Source organism: Heterodontus francisci, chromosome 22 (assembly GCF_036365525.1).
Source record: "Heterodontus francisci isolate sHetFra1 chromosome 22, sHetFra1.hap1, whole genome shotgun sequence".
NCBI classification, from domain to species: domain Eukaryota; kingdom Metazoa; phylum Chordata; class Chondrichthyes; order Heterodontiformes; family Heterodontidae; genus Heterodontus; species Heterodontus francisci.
The window spans coordinates 33,484,770-33,504,052 of record NC_090392.1 but is presented as its reverse complement, the minus strand read 5'-3'; the positions used below and the strand labels follow the sequence as shown (position 1 = coordinate 33,504,052).

The 19,283-nt window shown below is 44.8% G+C and overlaps 1 protein-coding gene across 1 annotated transcript; it reads right to left on the bottom strand.

Annotated features, from left to right (window-relative positions):
* Positions 1-2,077: 2,077 nt before the first annotated feature.
* LOC137381520 (probable G-protein coupled receptor 139) lies at positions 2,078-3,556 on the bottom strand. Its single transcript, XM_068054220.1, has 2 exons — positions 3,487-3,556; positions 2,078-2,985 (listed from the first exon to the last, which is right to left on the bottom strand). Exons 1-2 carry the CDS (start codon positions 3,554-3,556, stop codon positions 2,078-2,080), a joined length of 978 nt encoding a protein of 325 aa, XP_067910321.1.
* Positions 3,557-19,283: the final 15,727 nt, after the last annotated feature.

Below are 19,283 nucleotides of genomic sequence, written 5' to 3'. Positions count from 1 at the left end.
CAATATTCTAAGTGTGGCCGAACTAAGGTTCTGTACAGCTGCAGCATGACTTGCCAATTTTTGTACTCTATGCCCCGACCGATGAAGGCAAGCATGCCGTATGCCTTCTTGACTACCTTATCCACCTGCGTTGCCACTTTCAGTGACCTGTGGACCTGTACGCCCAGATCTCTCTGCTTGTCAGTACTCCTAAGGGTTCTGCCATTTACTGTATACTTCCCACCTGTATTAGACCTTCCAAAATGCATTACCTCACATTTGTCCAGATTAAACTCCATCTGCCATTTCTCCGCCCAAGTCTCAAATTGATCTATATCCTGCTGGATCCTCTGACAATCCTCATCACTAACCGCAACTAGTTACTGTGCCTCCGAATATAGCGGAATTTGAAATAAACTGATTTCTGACAACGCAGCAGCCCAGCACGTCATCAGAGCGCTCCAAGCTGCGCGCATGCGCAAAGAGTTCCTGCTCGCAGAGATTCTGTGCATGCGCAGCCTACGTCTTGCCAGGACTAATTGGCGCATGCGCATGACAACGTCATCACGTATCCGGGTCGAGTCAGTCTTCGTGTAGGCGCATGGAAGGAGCGGTAGAATGGAGGACTTTGAGGCTGGAGCTCGATCCTCACCACTCGCTCCCCTCAAATCATCTATTTACTCCCGCCCCACTGGCCGCTCTCCTTCCCCTTGGCAACTCGCTCCAGGCTTCGCTACTGCTCCTCCCCCCGACCGGCTGCTCCTCGTTTCTCGCATCCGCAACCCCCACCACCCTGCTCTCCGGCCTCTCACTCCCCACTCCACCACCCACCCCGCACCCCCCCATCTTCCAGGCCGAGCCGCTTCTCTCCTCCCGGCCGCTCGCTCCTACGTTGCCCCATCACCCCTCGCCGTCCGCCTTGCTTCTTCGGGCAGCGCATGGAGAATGTTCGAATGTGGCAGCGATGTCCGAGAGGACGGAACTGGCGCGGCCTGGAGCTAGCGTCTGGAGAGGTGGGGTGGCGGGGGCTGGGTTAGAGCAGTGGCATGGTGTGGAGCGACCGTCTGGCGGAGGGGGGAACTGGCTCAAGGGAAGGCACTGTGGAGCCAGCAGTGATAAGACGGGCGCAGGAGGGACCAAAAGAGAGACGCTCAATGGCAAGGGGGGAACGGGGGACTGTTGGGGGTTGGATGGAAGTGGCGATAGCAACCATTGAGTAGATTTTCAGGTTCCATTTGTTTTTCTGTGATAAATTGAGCAGCGCCATCTTTAATCCTGGCAGCTGCCTGAAAATCGCCGACAGTGACGTTCCCGTGGAAGAGGCTGGATATGCGCATGTGCTTGTGCTGCGCCACCTAGTGGTTGTGTGGTCAGTAAACGCTGGTAATTTGAAAAGTCAACATACAACCTTCCTCATTCAAGTCATTGATAGAGAACGAAAAGTTGAGGCCGTGGTTCAGATCCCTGGGGAACATCAGTCATCACATCCCAATAATACGTGTACATTTCCTTTATTCCTCTTCTTTATACCTTGCCTCCCAACTAATTATCATCCTACGTCACAAGGTTGAGTCCAATTTTGGGCGCTTTTGTATTTGCTGATCAAGTCTTGTGTGGAATCATATGAAATGCTTTTCGAGGGTCAGATAGGCAGCATCCATAGACTGTTGTACATTCACCATGTCAGTGATCTCTTAAGTCAAGTATATTAATAAAACATAACCTTTTTTCCAAATCGATGCTAAATCTCTTTGCTCAATTCATAATTGTTCAAATGCTCAGTCACTCAGTCCTTGATAATAGATTCCAGGAACCTCCCTACAAGTAACATTAAAATGACGTGTCTGTAATTACTCATTTTTCCCTATTCCCTGTTCTTAAACAATGGAGTGGCTTTCACTTTTTACCAACTCAAAGGCACAATTCCCAAATCTAGAGAGCTGGAATAGGCTAATAATCTTCCAGTAATGGTTATGATGGAGAAAAAGGTAAGAAATGGGATAGAATATAGGCGGAATCTAAGGGGCAGCCATGGGATAAGAGGAAAGAAGGTGGGATGGAATACATAAAGAATTAGCAATATATTTTATAATTTCAATTATTTAATGAATTTTCCAATGAGTTTAAGTGGATATTTCACTGCATTCTTTAACTCCTCTCTGAATTTACTCTGCGTCCCTGCATAAATACACGTGTTGGTGCAACAGCTATAAAGCAGAAGCATATATCCGCTTTCCTGCAGAATGAACCTTAGATCAGTGACATTGGAACCTGCGAAATATTTACCATTTGTAAATCGCACATACAACAAATTTATAACATGCATCATCCACAACAGGATGAAACTGCCCGATATAGACAACAGTAGAATGATGGATTTTCTCCTGTTCTCCATCTCTGGGTCACTCTGATTCACTCCATTGTTGTGAGCCCGGAGTCTCCTGCGAGATCGATTGGCCACTAGAATGTGTTTGATGGTCAGAGCATTGAGCAAAAGAATCAGAACGAACGGTACACATGGGGTCAGAATATGGTCCTGCCAGTCAAATGCTGCCCAACCAGGTGAAGTGTAATATATCAACTTGACGCTGCAAAACCACGGCACATTATTCATTACATATAATGGTTCATATATAAAATAAAAGGGGACATTTTTACCACAGCTCAATGTACAGACCGTTCCGATAACCACGGCCGCCACTTTCCCGGTGCAATATTTTGTTTTCAGTTTCTGGTAACAAATGGCCACACATCGATCGAAGGTAAAAGCAACCGTTAACCAGACCGAACAGGTTCTGGTTGCATAAGTTAGGATGGCTATAGTCCTGCAGGCCGGGGTGGTGCTTAGAAAACTAACCAGGAAATAAATACCACGGATCCGATTCAATATGACCCCAGTGATAATGACCAGGAGATCTGACACAGCCATGGACACCAAGTACCAAGTGATACATCTAGAGAGACCGCACCTTCCTCGAGACAGGATCACAATGGTCACCAAGTTAGCTGTAAAGAAGGGAAAAGAATGATAAGTACTGATAAACATGAATAAATGTCTTACAGGTACATTGAATTCCTTATTATAACACATTTCCTCGAAGAGAGATAGCTTAAACTAAGACTTATACAATAAAAAACATTACTGTAATATCTTACACAAAACTGTGATACATTAGGCAAAGGGTGCAATGAATAACTTTCTGCAATAAGTAACCGACAACAAATATACCTTAAAGAATTTTACAAGAAATACATTATTCAAATACCTTACCAGCAGTAAATATACCTTAAACAAAGACTGGTACAGCAAACTGTCATAACTTACCTAGAAGATGACTACCATAAATGAAGTCTTGTGCAATGAATATCTCACTATAATATCTGACATTGAGCAGTAATGATTTAAACAAAGACTTGTACAATAAATACATTATTGTAATCCCTTATGTATAACATCAAGACCTCAAAAAAGATTTATGCAACACTTGCTGAACTCTAATACCTTACCCGGAATAGCAATAGCTGCAAAAACCGGATAGTAAATAGCATACACGAGACCAGTTACTCGAGCATGCATTTCAGCGAGAAGTGCTGGGACACAAAAGCCACGTGTGGTCTGGGACACTTTCAAATGATCCCATATTTATATCTGATGTTCGCTCCAGTGAGACAATTAGGTTGCATCATCATTAATATTCCTTACAGTATGCTCAACAAACAAATAAAGGCAGTCATTTACACGCTTATTCATTGTTGTCAAACAGGGAACTTTCACAGATTTATATGGTCATACTCGTAATCTGTAGTTTGATGTCAGCACCGTTTCTTTAAAGAAACAGCCTGAATATTGACTGGACATGGAATTGGGCTGCACAAACTGGGAATCGCAAGGAGGTCTAATAACAGGCGTTTCAAACGGCCAAACCAACCTTTCTATGCAAGCAGATAAATCAGCAGAGTTGTGGCCCCTCATACTCGTACAACGATCCTAAACAGAAAGTGCTGATGCCTGGATACCGGGTGGAGGGGCGTTTAGGCTCAGCTGATACACCCCTCACCCCACAGTCTAATCACCTGCCTACACTCAGGGAATCACACAGCAGAAATGACCTTGTAACTGGAGCCCCTGAAACCGCTGCCGCCTGAGGGAGAAGCTGCGGAAGAGGAAGGGGATACAAAGTGAAGCTGCAGTCACCCAGTGCGGGTGATCAGTGTCCCAGCGTGAACTGATTCATTACAAAATATTCATATTACATAGTGGGTGAATACTCTCTAAATTCAACAGTTCTGTTCAGAGAGTTTGTGTTTAATTCTGAATCTGCTGTGGTGTTGGTTAACTGATGAAATCAGCTGAGGAGATTTTATTTCCTTCTAATTCAGGAAATTTGGATGGAGGGTTACAGGCCATTCTTGACTCTTAGTTATAAATTATACAATATATTCTGCAGTTTGTGTTAATCTCAATCTTTATTCAGCAGAGTATGTATGTGCACCGTGATTTATGAAATCCACACACTGATTTGCACTGGCCCTGTCCCAGCTGCCATTCTGATACAAACAGAATATTAAACTCGAGATTCACAGTCTGAGGCCACACTGTTACAGATAACCACAACCCTCCTGTACTGCACTGAATGGACTGCCGGCTGATCCTCTCTCGGTTATCTGCTGGGTATGTCTGATTTTAGTGCTGCGATCTGGTGATTAGGGGTCAAAAGGCTCTCCTCTGGTCCCTCTCCTTGTTTGGCTGCAACACAGATGGAGAGACTGTCACACGATTGTCCCAATGTATTCTCTTTCGCACTGGAATGAGATCTAAGTCTAAGAATTCCAATCTCTCTCAGGTCTCATTATTCCAGTATTTACTCTTTAAGGTTCATCTCCACTAGTGTTAATGTTCCAAGGTGGCTTTGAATGTCTTGATAATGAAAGGGATACCAGGTAGCTCATTCAAACTGCTGAAGCCATTGTTCTGGATGAGGGCTATTCACACATGCATCTCCACCTTGAAACCTTGGACTGTGTGGTATTTTAATGCAAATTGCTGCTTTTTTTTTAAAAGTTGAATTTAGGTTTCCAACCGATGAATAAAAATAATCATTCAGCATAACACATTCATGACTCCTTCACACCATGCGGAATGAAATGTGATATAAAGTCATAGGTAAAATAGGAAACTGTACACACAACATTCATTCTCAAACACTTCTCAATCTCACACTGCCATAGCTATGCTCGGGTTTAATTTTCATCTGGGATGATTCTGCATTGAGTTAGACTCTGGACAATGCATCAGCTATCACATTGTTTTTTCCTGCAATGTGGGTAACTTTTCAGTGCCAGGATTGCAAAAATGAGCATTGAGAGACCAGTTGGGTACTGACTTGTAAATTGCACATACAACAAATTTATAACTTGCATCATCCACAACAGGATGAAACTGCCCCATATAGACAACAGTAGAATGATGGATTTTCCCCGGCTGAGGTTGGGCACTGTCAAATAGCCTTGCATTTTGATTTTTGAATTTCTCCACAAAGGTTAAAGGATTATGGTCGGTATAGACTATAGTCTCCCTATATCCATTTTGGACATAGATCTCAAAATGCCGGAGAGCTAGCAACATTCCTAGCACTTCCTTTTCCACAGTGGAATGCCTCATTTGTTGTGGGTTTATTTTTTGGAGAAGTACCCAACTTGTCTCTCAATGCCTGACTGATCATCTTGGAGCAGGACAGCACTTACCCCTAGGTGACGGGCATCAACTGCCACTTCAAATGGTTTATTAAAATTCAGAGTTGTGAGCACTGGTTCATTGGTTAAGATGGCTTTTAACCTCTCGAAAGCTCTTTGGTATCTCTCTGACCACACTACCTTTGCTCTGTTCTGCCAGAGGAGTGGCTATAGTGCTCAAGATTGGGACAAATTTGCAGTAAAATGCACATGTCCCCAAAAATCACATTATTTCCGATTTGATCGTAGGGATAGGAAAATCTGTCAGTACCTGTACTTTTGCTGCTCTGGGCAGCACTCACCCCTGACCTACAACATGCCCCAGGTAGGTTACTTGAGCTTTAGCAAACTCGCTTTTTGAAAGGTTTACCATTACGTCAGCTGACTGTAACCTTCAGAAGAGAGCTTCTAACTGGTCTAGGTGGTTTCCCCCCGGGTCTCACTGTACACTAAAAAATCACCCAGGTACACTACACAATTGGATAGGCCAGCCACTATCCAGTTCATCAGCCTTTGGAAGATAGCTGGAGCATTCTTTAATCCAAAGGGTATCACTCGGGGTGACAAAAGCCGAGATTTCTTTGGCTTGGGGTGTTAAGCGAACCTACCAGTATCCTTTTAGCAAGTCTATCTTGGTTATGTCGATGGCATTTCCTACTCAATCAATGCAGTCTTCCAGGTGAGGAATTAGCTAGGAGTCAGCTTTGGTCACTGTATTAACCATCCTGTAATCAACACAGTGCCTTCGTGATTGGGTAGAAGCACAACTGGGGAATTCCAGCTGCTCTGGCTGGGCTCAATCAGCTTGTTTATACCATAATATAGCGAATTTCCTCCTGAAAATGAGTCAGTTTCCTGGGACCTAAGCAATAGGGGTTCTGTTTTATGGGGGGGGGGGGGGGGGAGGGAGGGCTGGGGGTCTCTCCTACATCCACATTGAGTAGGGTTAGGGTTGTGTACGCTGGTCGGTCCCTGCTGGATTCTTTAAATGCTATAAGCAGCCTTGTTAGGGCTGCTCTTTGTTCTGAATTTAAATAGGAGAGTACAGTGTCTAGTTTCCTAACACTTCAGTGTGGCTAACCGGAGAGTAGGGGGTTCAATTTGAGAATCCCAGGCCCTCCTCTCACTCCTCCTCACTGTCTGTTTCATCCTCATCTTTCTTGACTGTCTGACAGACCTGGGCTTGTTTGTCTCCTTCCTCTCTGTGATACTGCTTTAACATATTAATATGGCACAGCCTTTTTCTCCCTTCAGTCTGGGGTGGCAACTAAATAGTTTACCCTGTCAATTCTCTTTAGTACTCTATAGGGGCCACTGAACCGGCCATTCAGGGGTTCACCCTGTATTGGGAGTAATACTAACACATGGTTTCTGGGCCAAAATGTTTTGGACATGGCATGTTTATACGCCTGCATTTTCATAACTGTATGGGAGGTTAATAGGTACTCCTGAGCCACTGCACAGGTTCTTGTGAGATGCTCCTGAAGCATGAAGATGTAGACTAACATGGAAAGCTCATTCCTGTGTCCCAAAAACCTCTCCTTGAGAGGACCTCTCACCTCGTGTCCATAAACTAATCCAAAGGGACTAAAACAGTGGGCACATTGGGTGAGTCCTTGGTGGTGAACAGAAGAAATCCCAGCCTTTTGTCCCAGTTATGTGGGCATTTGTAGCAGTATGGCCTGATCATTGTCTTTAGGATCTGGTGTTACCAGTCCAAAGCCCCTTGTGACTGTGGGTGGTAAGCTGAGGACTTTAGCTGGGTTATGCCCAGATTACCCATGCCTTTTTGATGAAATTCGTGCCCTGGTGCATCTGGATCTCAACAGGGAGCCTATATCAGGTAAAGAGTTAAGTTAGCCCTCCACCACTAGCTTGGAAGAAATAGTTCTTAGGGGAATGGCCTCTAGGAATCAGGTAGCCACAACTATAATGGTGAGAAGATACTGGTAGTCCACTTTTGTTTTCAGCAGGGGTTCATAAATGTTTTTTATTTTTTTATTCATTCATGGGATGTGGGCGTCGCTGGCCAAGCCAGCATTTATTGCCCATCCCTAATTGCCCTTGAGAAGGTGGTGGTGAGCTCCCTTCTTGAACTGCTGCAGTCCATGAGGGGTAGCTACACCCACAATGCTGTTAGGAAGGGAGTTCCAGGATTTTGACCCAGCAACAGTGAAGGAACGGTGATATGGTTCCAAGTCAGGATGGTGTGTAGCTTGGAGGGGTATTGCAGATGGTGGTGCTCCCATGCATTTGCTGCCCTTGTCCTTCTAGTTGGTAGAGGTTGCAGGTTTGGAAGGTGCTGTCTAAGGAGCTTTGGTACGTTGCTGCAGTGCATCTTGTAGATGGTACACACTGCTGCCACTGTGCGTCGGTGGTGGAGGGAGTGAATGTTTGTAGAAGGGGTGCCAATCAAGCGGGCTGCTTTGTCCTGGCTGGTGTCGAGCTTCTTGAGTGTTGTTGGAGCTGCACCCATCCAGGCAGGTGGCGAGTATTCCATCACACTCATGACTTGTGCTTTGTAGATGGTGGACAGGCTTTGGGGAGTCAGGAGGTGAGTTACTCGCCGCAGGATTCCCAGCCTCTGACCTGCTCTTGTAACCACGGTATTTATATGGCTACTCCTGGTCAATGGTAATCCCCAGGATGTTGATAGTGGGGGATTCAGCGATCGTAATGCCATTGAATGTCAAGGGGAGATGGTTAGATTCTCTCTTGTTGAAGTTGGTCATTGCCTGGCACTTGTGTGGCATGAATGTTACTTGCCACTTATCAGCCCAGGCCTGGATATTGTCCAGGTCTTGCTGCATTTCTACACGGACTGCTTCAGTATCTGAGGAGTCACAAATGGTGCTGAACATTGTGCAATCATCAGCGAACATCCCCACTTCTGACCTTATAATTGAAGGAAGTTCATTGATGACGCAGCTGAAGATGGTTGGGCCTAGGACACTCCCCTGAGGAACTCCTGCAGTGATGTCCTGGAGCTCAGATGATTGATCTCCAATAACCACAACCATCTTCCTTTGTGCTTGGTATGACTCCAACCAGCAGAGAGTTTCCCCCCTGATTCCCATTGACCTCAGTTTTGCTAGGGCTCTGTCAAATGTTGCCTTGATGCCAAGGGCAGTCACTCTCACCTCACCTCTTGAGTCCAGCTCTTTTGCCCATGTTTAAACCAAGGCTGTTGTGTCACTTGCTGGTGACGTTGTTAATGGTGTCTCACTGGATAGTGATATTTCCAGTGTTGTTCTGGGATTTTTTTCAACTCAGGTGTAGGTCGAATATGGATTCTGTTCCTTCTCGTTTGGTTACTGGTTTCAGTCTCGATGATATATGACCTTGGAGTCTCAGCTTCACCAACAACTTTGCTGGACTCCAGGTTTTCATGATTGGATCCTGTACGTGTAAAGTTTGTCCTTTGAACAGCTCGGGTAGGGATTTAGCATATTTGTTGAAGTGTTGCTCTCCTCTTACCTGTGCTTCAGTGAGTTATTGTCTTACTTCCTCCTGGTCTCTTGAAGGATGTATTTCGCTTGGCAGAGTAGTCTTATATTTTCTTCCATTCAACAGCTCTGCAGGTGATTTCATGTCACCATTGAGAGGTGTGGATCAGAGTGACAATAAGGTCAGGATTGGGTCTTCCTTCATCTTGGAATTTCTCAAGGGTTCTTTTGATGGCCTGGATGTATCTTTCTATAAACCTGTATCCCTATGCGTAATGTTGTGATGAGGTGATAGTGTTGAACCCATACTGGTCAGTGAATTTCTTAAATTCTCTGGATGTGAATTATGTGCCATTGTCACATGTTAATCATTCAGGAATCCCTTGCTCAGTGAAAAACTTGTACTGCTGAGATGATTGTTGTGGCTTTCAAGTCTTTCATCTTCTGGACAGAAGGGAATTTTGAGTAGTAGTCTGTGACAATGAGATACCATCCTTGATTGTGTGTGAATAAATCTGCTCTTACAGTATGCCATGGGCTGGGTGGTAATTTGTTGGCTATCATCTCCTCTCTCTGCTGTGTTTCTGTACTTCTGGCATACATTGCATATAGACACTACATTTTAGATGTCTTGGTACATGTCTATCCAGTACATAGCAGATCTGTCTCTGAGCTTACACTTCTTCATTTCCATGTGGTCTTCGTGTATCTTTTGGAGAAGTTCTTCCTACATTATTTTGGGTATGATTATTCTGGGTTTGGCTAGCAGACCACCATCTTCTAGTGAGATGTCATCTCTGATAGACCAGTACTGGCTTATTGCTGGCTGTGTTTGCTGTACCTTATCAGGCCATTCCTGGATCAGTTGCTGAGATAGCATCTGTAACTCCTTGCCTTTGCTGGTCTCATCTCTAATTTGGCTCAGTTTCGATGGTGTTACATTCAGGAGGTGATGAATCTTTAAACCTAGATCTTCAATCTCATGTTTTTCCTGTGGTAATAGCAGAAGATAGGATATCTACCAGCACAATTTCTCTTCCTGGCTTGTATTCCAGAGTGTTTTATATAGATTATTCTTGCAGATATTCTCCAGTGGATGATGATCACTTTCCAGTATGAACCTTCTCGCACAGAGATATGTATGAAACCTCTCCCATCTTTGCATAGCTGCCAAAAGCTCTCCTTCTATATTGTCATATCTGATCTCAGCTGAGGTTAGGGCTTTGGATGCGAATGCTATTGGCTTTCCCTCTTGTACCAGTCCTTTTGTGGAAGCATCTACTTGCAGAGTGAAAGTTTTTTTTTCTGCTGTAGTATGACAGAATTGTCTCCTTGCATACTACTTGTTTGAGTTTGTTGAAACTCCTGTCATGTGAATCTGACCACTGATATCTACATCTTCTTTCATCAGCAGCCGCAGATTTGTTGTGTGTTCCGAGATGTGTGGAATGAAGGAGCTCATGTATTGTATCAAGCCAAGGAAGGTCCTCAACTCTCTCATCTCTTGTGGCTTCCATCCCAGAGATAGCCGTGATTCTTTCGGGACTCCATTTGATTCCATCAGGTGTGTACACCATTCTGCAGAACTGGCACTCTGTCACTTTAACAATGCATTTGTCTTTGTTTAGCTTGATCCCAGCTTTCCTGGTTCTCGCTGTGGCTTCACATAGAGGTTAGAACATAGAACATTACAGAGCAGTACAGGCCCTTCAGCCCTCGATGTTGCGACGACCTGTGAAACCATCTGACCTACACTATTATAGAACATAGATCTTTTCCATCTACACCATATATCCGGACATCATCTGCTATGCCGACTGTTCCTTTGCATCCACTATATGTCTTGTTTACTTTCTGCTGGAACACACGCTGGCTCACTTTAAGGCCAAAAGGTGGTTGCAGGAATATGTACCGTCCAGCGTCTAGCTTCGTGTTCCAGTAGCCATTTCTGGTATCAGGCTCGCTGAAAGCTAACAGCGAACATATTTTCATTTGTGTGTCCCTCTGATTTGGGTTTTTCCAAGCTGTTGAATCTCAGTTCCCCCGTAAGGCATTAGTATGACTTTGTTCGGTTTCAGAGCACCTTTCCTTGGGTAACTATTTTGTTCCAAATTTTCAAGAAAGATCTTCTGGTATAGTGTACTCCAGTATCAATCTTCACCTTCAGATTGATCGTTGTGGCCTTATTTCTCACACTCTTCCTGATCTGAATGGCTTTGTGAAGTTCCTTTCTCTGGGAACTGTTGCATCCAGCCTTTTCATGCAGTTGTATGGTTCTTGTGTCCATCATGTTCTCAAACCCATTGTCATCTTCTGGGGTATGGATGTTTTGGTTTCTTTACCTACTCTAGTAGCTAGTCAACCATCTTCTTCCCCTGCTCTGCACGTCTTTTCCCAGTGAATGGTCTTTCCACAAGCTCTGCAAATTGATCTATATACGGGACATTTTCTTTTGTCTGTGAATTCATGTGGTCATCCACAGCTCCTGCACGTCTTTCTCTCTGTTTGGAGTACATTTTTTTGTTGTTGTTTCACTGCATCAATCCTGCTGCCTTTCCTTTGGCTTAACTAAAGGCTAGCTGTTTGGGTAGACAGTGCTTTTATCTGTCTGCTCACGGCTTCATGTGCTCTGGAAGTTTCTACAGCCTGTGAAATTGTGAGCTTGTCCTTTCCAATTAGCACTTTCTGTACTTCAGGATGTGCAGAACCCCAAATCAGCTGTGTCCTTAAATTTAAATTTTCTGGCTGCATTTTTTAATCTTGTTACAAAATTGTCAATAGGCTCACCTAGGTTCTGTCTGAGGCCTTGAAATTCATATTGGTATATCCGATGATTTGATTTTGGCTGGAGATGGGTGCTGAATCTTTCAGAAATTTTGGCTGGGTTTCTGTTGTCCTCTTCACTCAGCGCCCAGTTGTTAAATAAATTTAATCTTTTATCTGTTGCCACAGAAGGATATAGCTGACCCTCTCCTCTTCACTACTGCCTCATAGGAAACTACTAAATGTCAATCTGCAATTTTGTTTAAACTTCTCAGCTGCCTCTATGATACCATTAGCTGTCCAATTCATTATGGGCTGTATCTGTGCATTCATTGCTGTGCCAGCTGACACTTCATTTTTTGTTTTGCATGATTCACTCAGTCTTTCTTTCTCTCTCTGACACTAATTTGGGTCAATATTTCCTAATCTAATTCAGCATTAAATTTGTTTAAGATGTTTTAGAGTTATTCATAGACACTCGCTGCCACCAAATTATGTCTCCAGGTTGTCTTCTGGTTCCCATATGTTAGAAATAATCAAACTTTAAAAGCGGCACAGTGGCGCAGTGGTTAGCACCGCAGCCTCACAGCTCCAGTGACCTGGGTTCAATTCTGGGTACTGCCTGTGTGGAGTTTGCAAGTTCTCCCTGTGTCTGCGTGGGTTTCCTCCGGGTGCTCCGGTTTCCTCCCACAAGCCAAAAGACTTGCAGGTTGGTAGGTAAATTGGCCATTATAAATTGCCCCTAGTATAGGTAGGTGGTAGGGAAACATAGGGACAGGTGGGGATGTGGTAGGAATATGGGATTAGTGTAGGATTAGTATAAATGGGTGGTTGATGGTTGGCACAGACTCGGTGGGCCGAAGGGCCTGTTTCAGTGCTGTATCTCTAAAACTAAAAACTAAAACTGTTTATTAGTTCAGCTTCCATGCTGCCTGGTATAAGGCTGTCCAAGGCCGGTGTCCTATTACAGGTCATATGACTCTCCAGTGCAACCGTGAATGTGGCCCCCTGGAATACTTCTTCTTCTTTGGCCACCTTGTCTCGAGAGACAATGGGTAAGCGCCTGGAGGTGGTCAGTGGTTTGTGGAGCAGCGCCTGGAGTGGCTATAAAGGCCAATTTTAAGTGACAGACTCTTCCACAGGTGCTGCAGAAAAATTTGTTTGTCGGGGCTGTTACACAGTTGGCTCTCTCCTTGCGCTTCTGTCTTTTTTCCTGCCAACTACTAAGTCTCTTCGACTCGCCACACTTTAGCCCCGCCTTTATGGCTGCCCGCCAGCTCTGGCGATCGCTGGCAACTGACTCCCACGACTTGTGATCAATGTCACAGGACTTCATGTCGCGTTTGCAGACGTCTTTAAAGCGGAGACATGGACGGCCAGTGGGTCTGATACCAGTGGCGAGCTCGCTGTACAATGTGTCCTTGGGGATCCTGCCATCTTCCATGCGGCTCACATGGCCAAGCCATCTCAAGCGCTGCTGACTCAGTAGTGTGTATAAGCTGGGGATGTTGGCTGCCTCGAGGACTTCTGTGTTGGAGATACGGTCCTGCCACCTGATGCCAAGTATTCTCCGGAGGCAGCGAAGATGGAATGAATTGAGACGTCGCTCTTGGCTGACATACGTTGTCCAGGCCTCGCTGCCATAGAGCAAGGTACTGAGGACACAGGCTTGATACACTCGGACTTTTGTGTTCTGTGTCAGTGTGCCATTTTCCCACACTCTCTTGGCCAGTCTGGACATAGCAGTGGAAGCCTTTCCCATGCGCTTGTTGATTTCTGCATCTAGAGACAGGTTACTGGTGATAGTTGAGCCTAGGTAGGTGAACTCTTGAACCACTTCCAGAGCGTGGTTGCCGATATTGATGGATGGAGCATTTCTGATGTCCTGTCCCACGATGTTCGTTTTCTTGAGGCTGCTGGTTAGGCCAAACACGTTGCAGGCGGCCGCAAACCTGTCGATGAGACTCTGCAGACACTCTTCAGTGTGAGATGTTAAAGCAGCATCGTCAGCAAAGAGGAGTTCCCTGATGAGGACTTTCCGTACTTTGGTCTTCACTCTTAGACGGGCAAGGTTGAACAACCTGTCCCCTGATCTTGTGTGGAGGAAAATTCCTTCTTCTGAAGACTTGAACGCATGTGAGAGCAGCAGGGAGAAGAAAATCCCAAACAGTGTGGGTGCGAGAACACAGCCCTGTTTCACGCCACTCAGGATAGGAAAGGGGTCTGATGAGGTGCCGCTATGCTGAATTGTGCCTTTCATATTGTCATGGAATGAGGTGATGATACTTAGTAGCTTTGGTGGACATCCGATCTTTTCTAGTAGTCTGAAGAGACCACGTCTGCTGATGAGGTCAAAGGCTTTGGTGAGATCAATGAAAGCAATGTAGAGGGGCATCTGTTGTTCGTGGCATTTCTCCTGTATCTGAAGAAGGGAGAACAGCATGTCAATGGTGGATCTCTCTGCACGAAAGCTACACTGTGCCTCAGGGTAGACGCGCTCGGCCAGCTTCTGGAGCCTGTTTAAAGCGACTCGAGCAAAGACTTTCCCCACTATGCTGAGCAGGGAGATTCCACAGTAGTTGTTGCAGTCACCGCGGTCTCCTTTGTTTTTATAGAGGGTGATGATATTGGCATTGCGCATGTCCTGAGGTACTGCTCCCTCATCCCAACACAGGCAAAGCAGTTCATGTAGTGCTGAGAGTATAGCAGGCTTGGCACTCTTGATTATTTCAGGGGTAATGCCGTCCTTCCCAGGGGCTTTTCCGCTGGCTAGAGAATTAATGGCATCACTGAGTTCCGATTTTGTTGGCTATATGTCCAGCTCATCCATGACTGGTAGAGGCTGGGCTGCATTGAGGGCAGTCTCAGTGACAAAATTCTCCCTGGAGTACAGTTCTAGGTAGTGCTCAACCCAATGGTACATTTGCTTGCGTTGGTCAGTGATTGTGACCCCTGATTTAGATTTGAGGGGGGGCGATCTTCTTGATGGTTGGCCCAAAAGCTCTCTTAATGCCATCATACATTCCTCTGATGTTTCCTGTGTCTGAGGCCAGCTGAATATGACTGTATAGGTGTTGCCGGTAGTCATTTGCGCAGTGCCTGGCTGTTCTTTGTGCAGTGCTTCTGGCTGCTTTAAGTGCTGCGGATGTTAACTCGCTGGGGGTTTTCTTGTAGTTCAACAGTGCAATGCGCTTAGCGGCTATGACAGTTTCCAGCTCTTCAAAATGAGATTGAAACCAGTCTGCATTTCTCTTCGCACGTTTGCCGTAGGTGGTCAAAGCTGACTCATAGATGGCGTCTCTGATGTGGGCCCACTTGGTCTCAGCATCCCCTGTGGGAGTGTTTTGAAGGGCTTTTACAAGTGAATTTAGAAATTTTTGTAACAGCTGTGGATAAGAAATTCTGCTGGAATTCCCCTGGAATACTTACACATAGAAATTAGTTCCTAGCACTTTACAGATATCGTATAACAAAATATAACATGTAAATTAAATCCGTCAGGTGGCATATAGTCCATTGCACTTATTGCCTGACAATATGCTGAGTTCCTGACAGAAGTTGCTTACAGGCGGCACAGTGGTGCAGTGGTTAACACCACAGCCTCACAGCTCCAGCGACCTGGGTTCGGTTCTGGGTACTGCCTGTGTGGAGTTTGCAAGTTCTCCCTGTGACCGTGTGGGTTTCTGCCGGGTGCTCCGGTTTCCTTCCACAGCCAAAAGGTTTGCAGGTTGATAGGTAAATTGGCCATTGTGAATTGCCCCTAGTGTAGGTAGGTGGTAGGAGATTGGTGGCAGGGAATATGGGATTAATGTAGGATTAGTATAAATGGGTGGTTGTTGGTTGGCTCGGTGGGCTGAAGGGCATGTTTCAGTGCTGTATCTCTAAACTAAACATTAAAAAAAAAACAATTGGAAATGGGAAGTTGAAGACCAATGTGCCAGGTCACCTTTCTCTTTTACTGATGCTCTGTCTTTCTCACTCTCACTTGCTCTCTCCCTCTCTCTATCTCCCTGTCTGTCTGCCTCTGCTGCTGTCTGCCTCTCTCTTTCTCTCAGCATCTCTCCTTGTTTCTCCAGCTGTCTATCTCAGTTTTTTCCCCTCCTGCCCCCGCCCCTCTCTCTCTCTCTCTCTCTCTCTCTCGAACTGGCATTATAGCAAAGTAAAGCACACATTCTAACCAAAGTTACATATTTATACACAAATACACCAGATAATTTTAAAGTTTTGAAACTTCTGTGAACAATTTACCGATGCAGTTGACACCCACATGTTTGCAAGTGTAACCTGTTGCTTTTTCAATTTTGTGTAACAGAGGCAGATGTTCATCCGGCCAGGCTTCTTCAGCTTCACTGCCTTTGAAGTGTTTTAAGCATTTTACTAAAATTAAGGCCAAAGGTCAACAGGCTGGTTGAGAAGTGTTAATGTTAAGAGCGCTGAAGGGAATTGTGAATGTTTAGTGACATTGTTTTATAAAAAGAACTTACCGAAGTTATTGTGGACATGTTGCTAGCAGTGAGGATGAAACAGAAAACCAAGCTAATGTTTACAAAAAGTGGAAGAATTCATGTTACTGAAGGAGATAAGTGGCCATAAGGAAGCTCAGGAGACATTTATGATGCAGTGGTAAATAGAACAATGTCTTTCTCTTAATCAAAACATTACTATCCATCACAGAGCTTCCTGGGGGATTGATGACAATGGAGCAGAGCGTTCAGCTGAGTATTGGAGTGTGAACAGAAATACAATCTATGAGCAGGTGAAGACATCGTTGAATGTGGAGTAAATTATCACAAGTGACATCAAGGCCGAGTCACTGACATCGTTAAGTGTTAGCCAAAGGAAACAGAAGAAAATATATTAAATGTCCGTGGGAACTAGGAAGAAAGTAAATAATTCCACTTTACCATTGTCGTTGCTCAGATGGCTGGAGTTGAAACAGTGTCTCTGTGTTCTTGCATTTCAGAGATTTTAATTTGACTCAGTGTATGTTGCATACACATGTAACATGTCTGTCAACTAACACGCAGGAAATCTACCTGCTGAATAAAGTGCATGGGCCTTCCAAGCTATTCCAGTACAGCTACAACACTGGCATCTACCCAGCAATATAGATAATTGTGCAGTTATGTCCTGTACAAAAAAAGAAAGGCAAATACAACCTGGCCAATTACCGCCCCATCAGTCTACTCTCAATCATCAGTAAAGTGATGGAAGGGGTCATTGACAATGCTATCAAGTGGCACTTGCTCAGCAATAACCTGCTCAGTGATGCTCAGTTTGGGTTTCTCCAGGGCCACTCAGCTCCTGACCTCATTACAGCCTTGGTTCAAACATGGACAAAAGAGCTGAACTCAAGAAGTGAGGTGAGAGTGATTGCCCTTGACATCAAGGCAGCATTTGACCGAGTATGGCATCAAGGAGCCCTAGCAAAACTGGAGTCAATGGGAATCGGGGAAAAACTCTCTGCTGGTTGGAGTTGTACCTAGCACAAAGGAAGATGGTTGTGGTTGTTGGAGGACATCGCTGCAGGACTTCCTCAGGGTAGTGTCCTAGGCCTAACCATCTTTAGCTTCTTCATTGGGTGGCACAGAGGCGCAGTGGTTAGCACCACAGCCTCGCAGCTCCAGCAACCCGGGTTCAGTTCTGGGTACTGTCTGTGCGGAGTTTGCAAGTTCTCCCTGTGACTGTGTGGGTTCCTGCTGGGTGCTCTGGTTTCCTCCCACAGCCAAAGACTTGCAGGTTGATAGGTGAATTGGCTATTGTAAATTGCCCCTAGTCTAGGTAGGTGGTCGGAGAATGGTGGGGATGTGGTAGGAAATATGGGATTAATGTAGGATTAGTATAAATGGGTGGTTGTTGGTCAGCACAGACTCGGTGGGCTGAAGGGCCTGTTTCAGTGCTGTATCGTATCTCTCTCTGACTCTATCAATGACCGACCCTTGATCATAAGGTCAGACATGGGGATGTTTGCTGATGATACAGTGCCATGCAACAGACTTGTGAGCAAACTTGTAACTCATGGAATAAAAGGGACGGTAGCAACATGGGTACAAAATTGGAAGAATGACAGGAAACAAAGAATAGTGGTTAATGGATGTCTTTTGGGTTGGAGCAAGGTTTGTAGTGGAGTTCCCCAGGGATCAGTGTTGGGATCCTTGCTTTTCCTGATATATATAAATGACCTAGACCTTGGTTTCAAAGTTTGCAGATAATATGAAACTTGGAAGCATTGCGAACTGTGAGGAGGATGTTAGAACTTCAAAAAGACATAGACAAGTTGGTGGAATGGGCAGACAGATGGAAGATGAAATTCAATGCAGAGAAATGTGAAGTGATTCATTTTGGTGGGAAGAGCATGGAAGAGACAATATAGAAATAAGGGTACAATTCTAAAGGGGGTGCAGGAACAGAGGGACCTGGGTGTACATGTGCATAAATCATTGAAGGTGGCAGGACAGTTTGAGAGCACGGTTAATAAAGCATACAGTATCCTGAGCTTTATTAATAGGGGCATAGAGTACAAGAGCAAGGAAGTTATGTTGAACTTATATACGATACTAGTTTGTCCTCAGCTGGAGAATTGCATCCAATTCTGGGAATCGCTTTCTTAAACCGCCCTGCAATCTTCAATGATTTGTGCACAAATGCTCCTCTACTCCTGCACCCCTTTAGAATTGTACAGTTTTTTAAGTCTTTTGTCTCCACTCATTTGTCCTACCAAAATGATTCACTTCACACTTCTTTGCATTAAATTATATCTGCAACTTGTCCACCCATGCAACCAGTCTGTCTATGTCCTCTTGAACTTTATCATTACCCCTCTCACAGTTCACAATACATCCAAGTTTGTGTCACCTGCAAATGTTGAAATTGTGTCATGTACACCCAAGTCAAGGCCATTAATATATATCAAGAAAGCAGACATCGTAGGACTGACCCCTGGGGAACCCCACTATATGCCTTCTTCCAGTCTGAAAAACAACCATTCACCACTACTCTCTGTTTCCTGTCACTCAGCCAATTTTGTACCCATTCTGCTACTGTTCCTTTTATTCCGTGGGCTCTAACATTACTGACAAGCCTGTTATGTGACATTTATCAAATGGCTTTTGGAAGTCCATATACACCACATCAACCGCATTACCGTCTACTACCCTGTCAGTTGCCTCATCAAAAAACTCTAGCAAATTAGTTAAACATGGTTTGCCGATAACAAATCCATGCTGGCTTTCCTTAATTAATCTGTATTTGTCGAAGTGACTGGTAATTTTGTCCTGAACTACCATGTCTTGAAGCTTTCCCACCACCGAGGTTAAACTGACTGGCCTGTAGTTGCTGGGCTTATCCTTACACCCGTTTTTG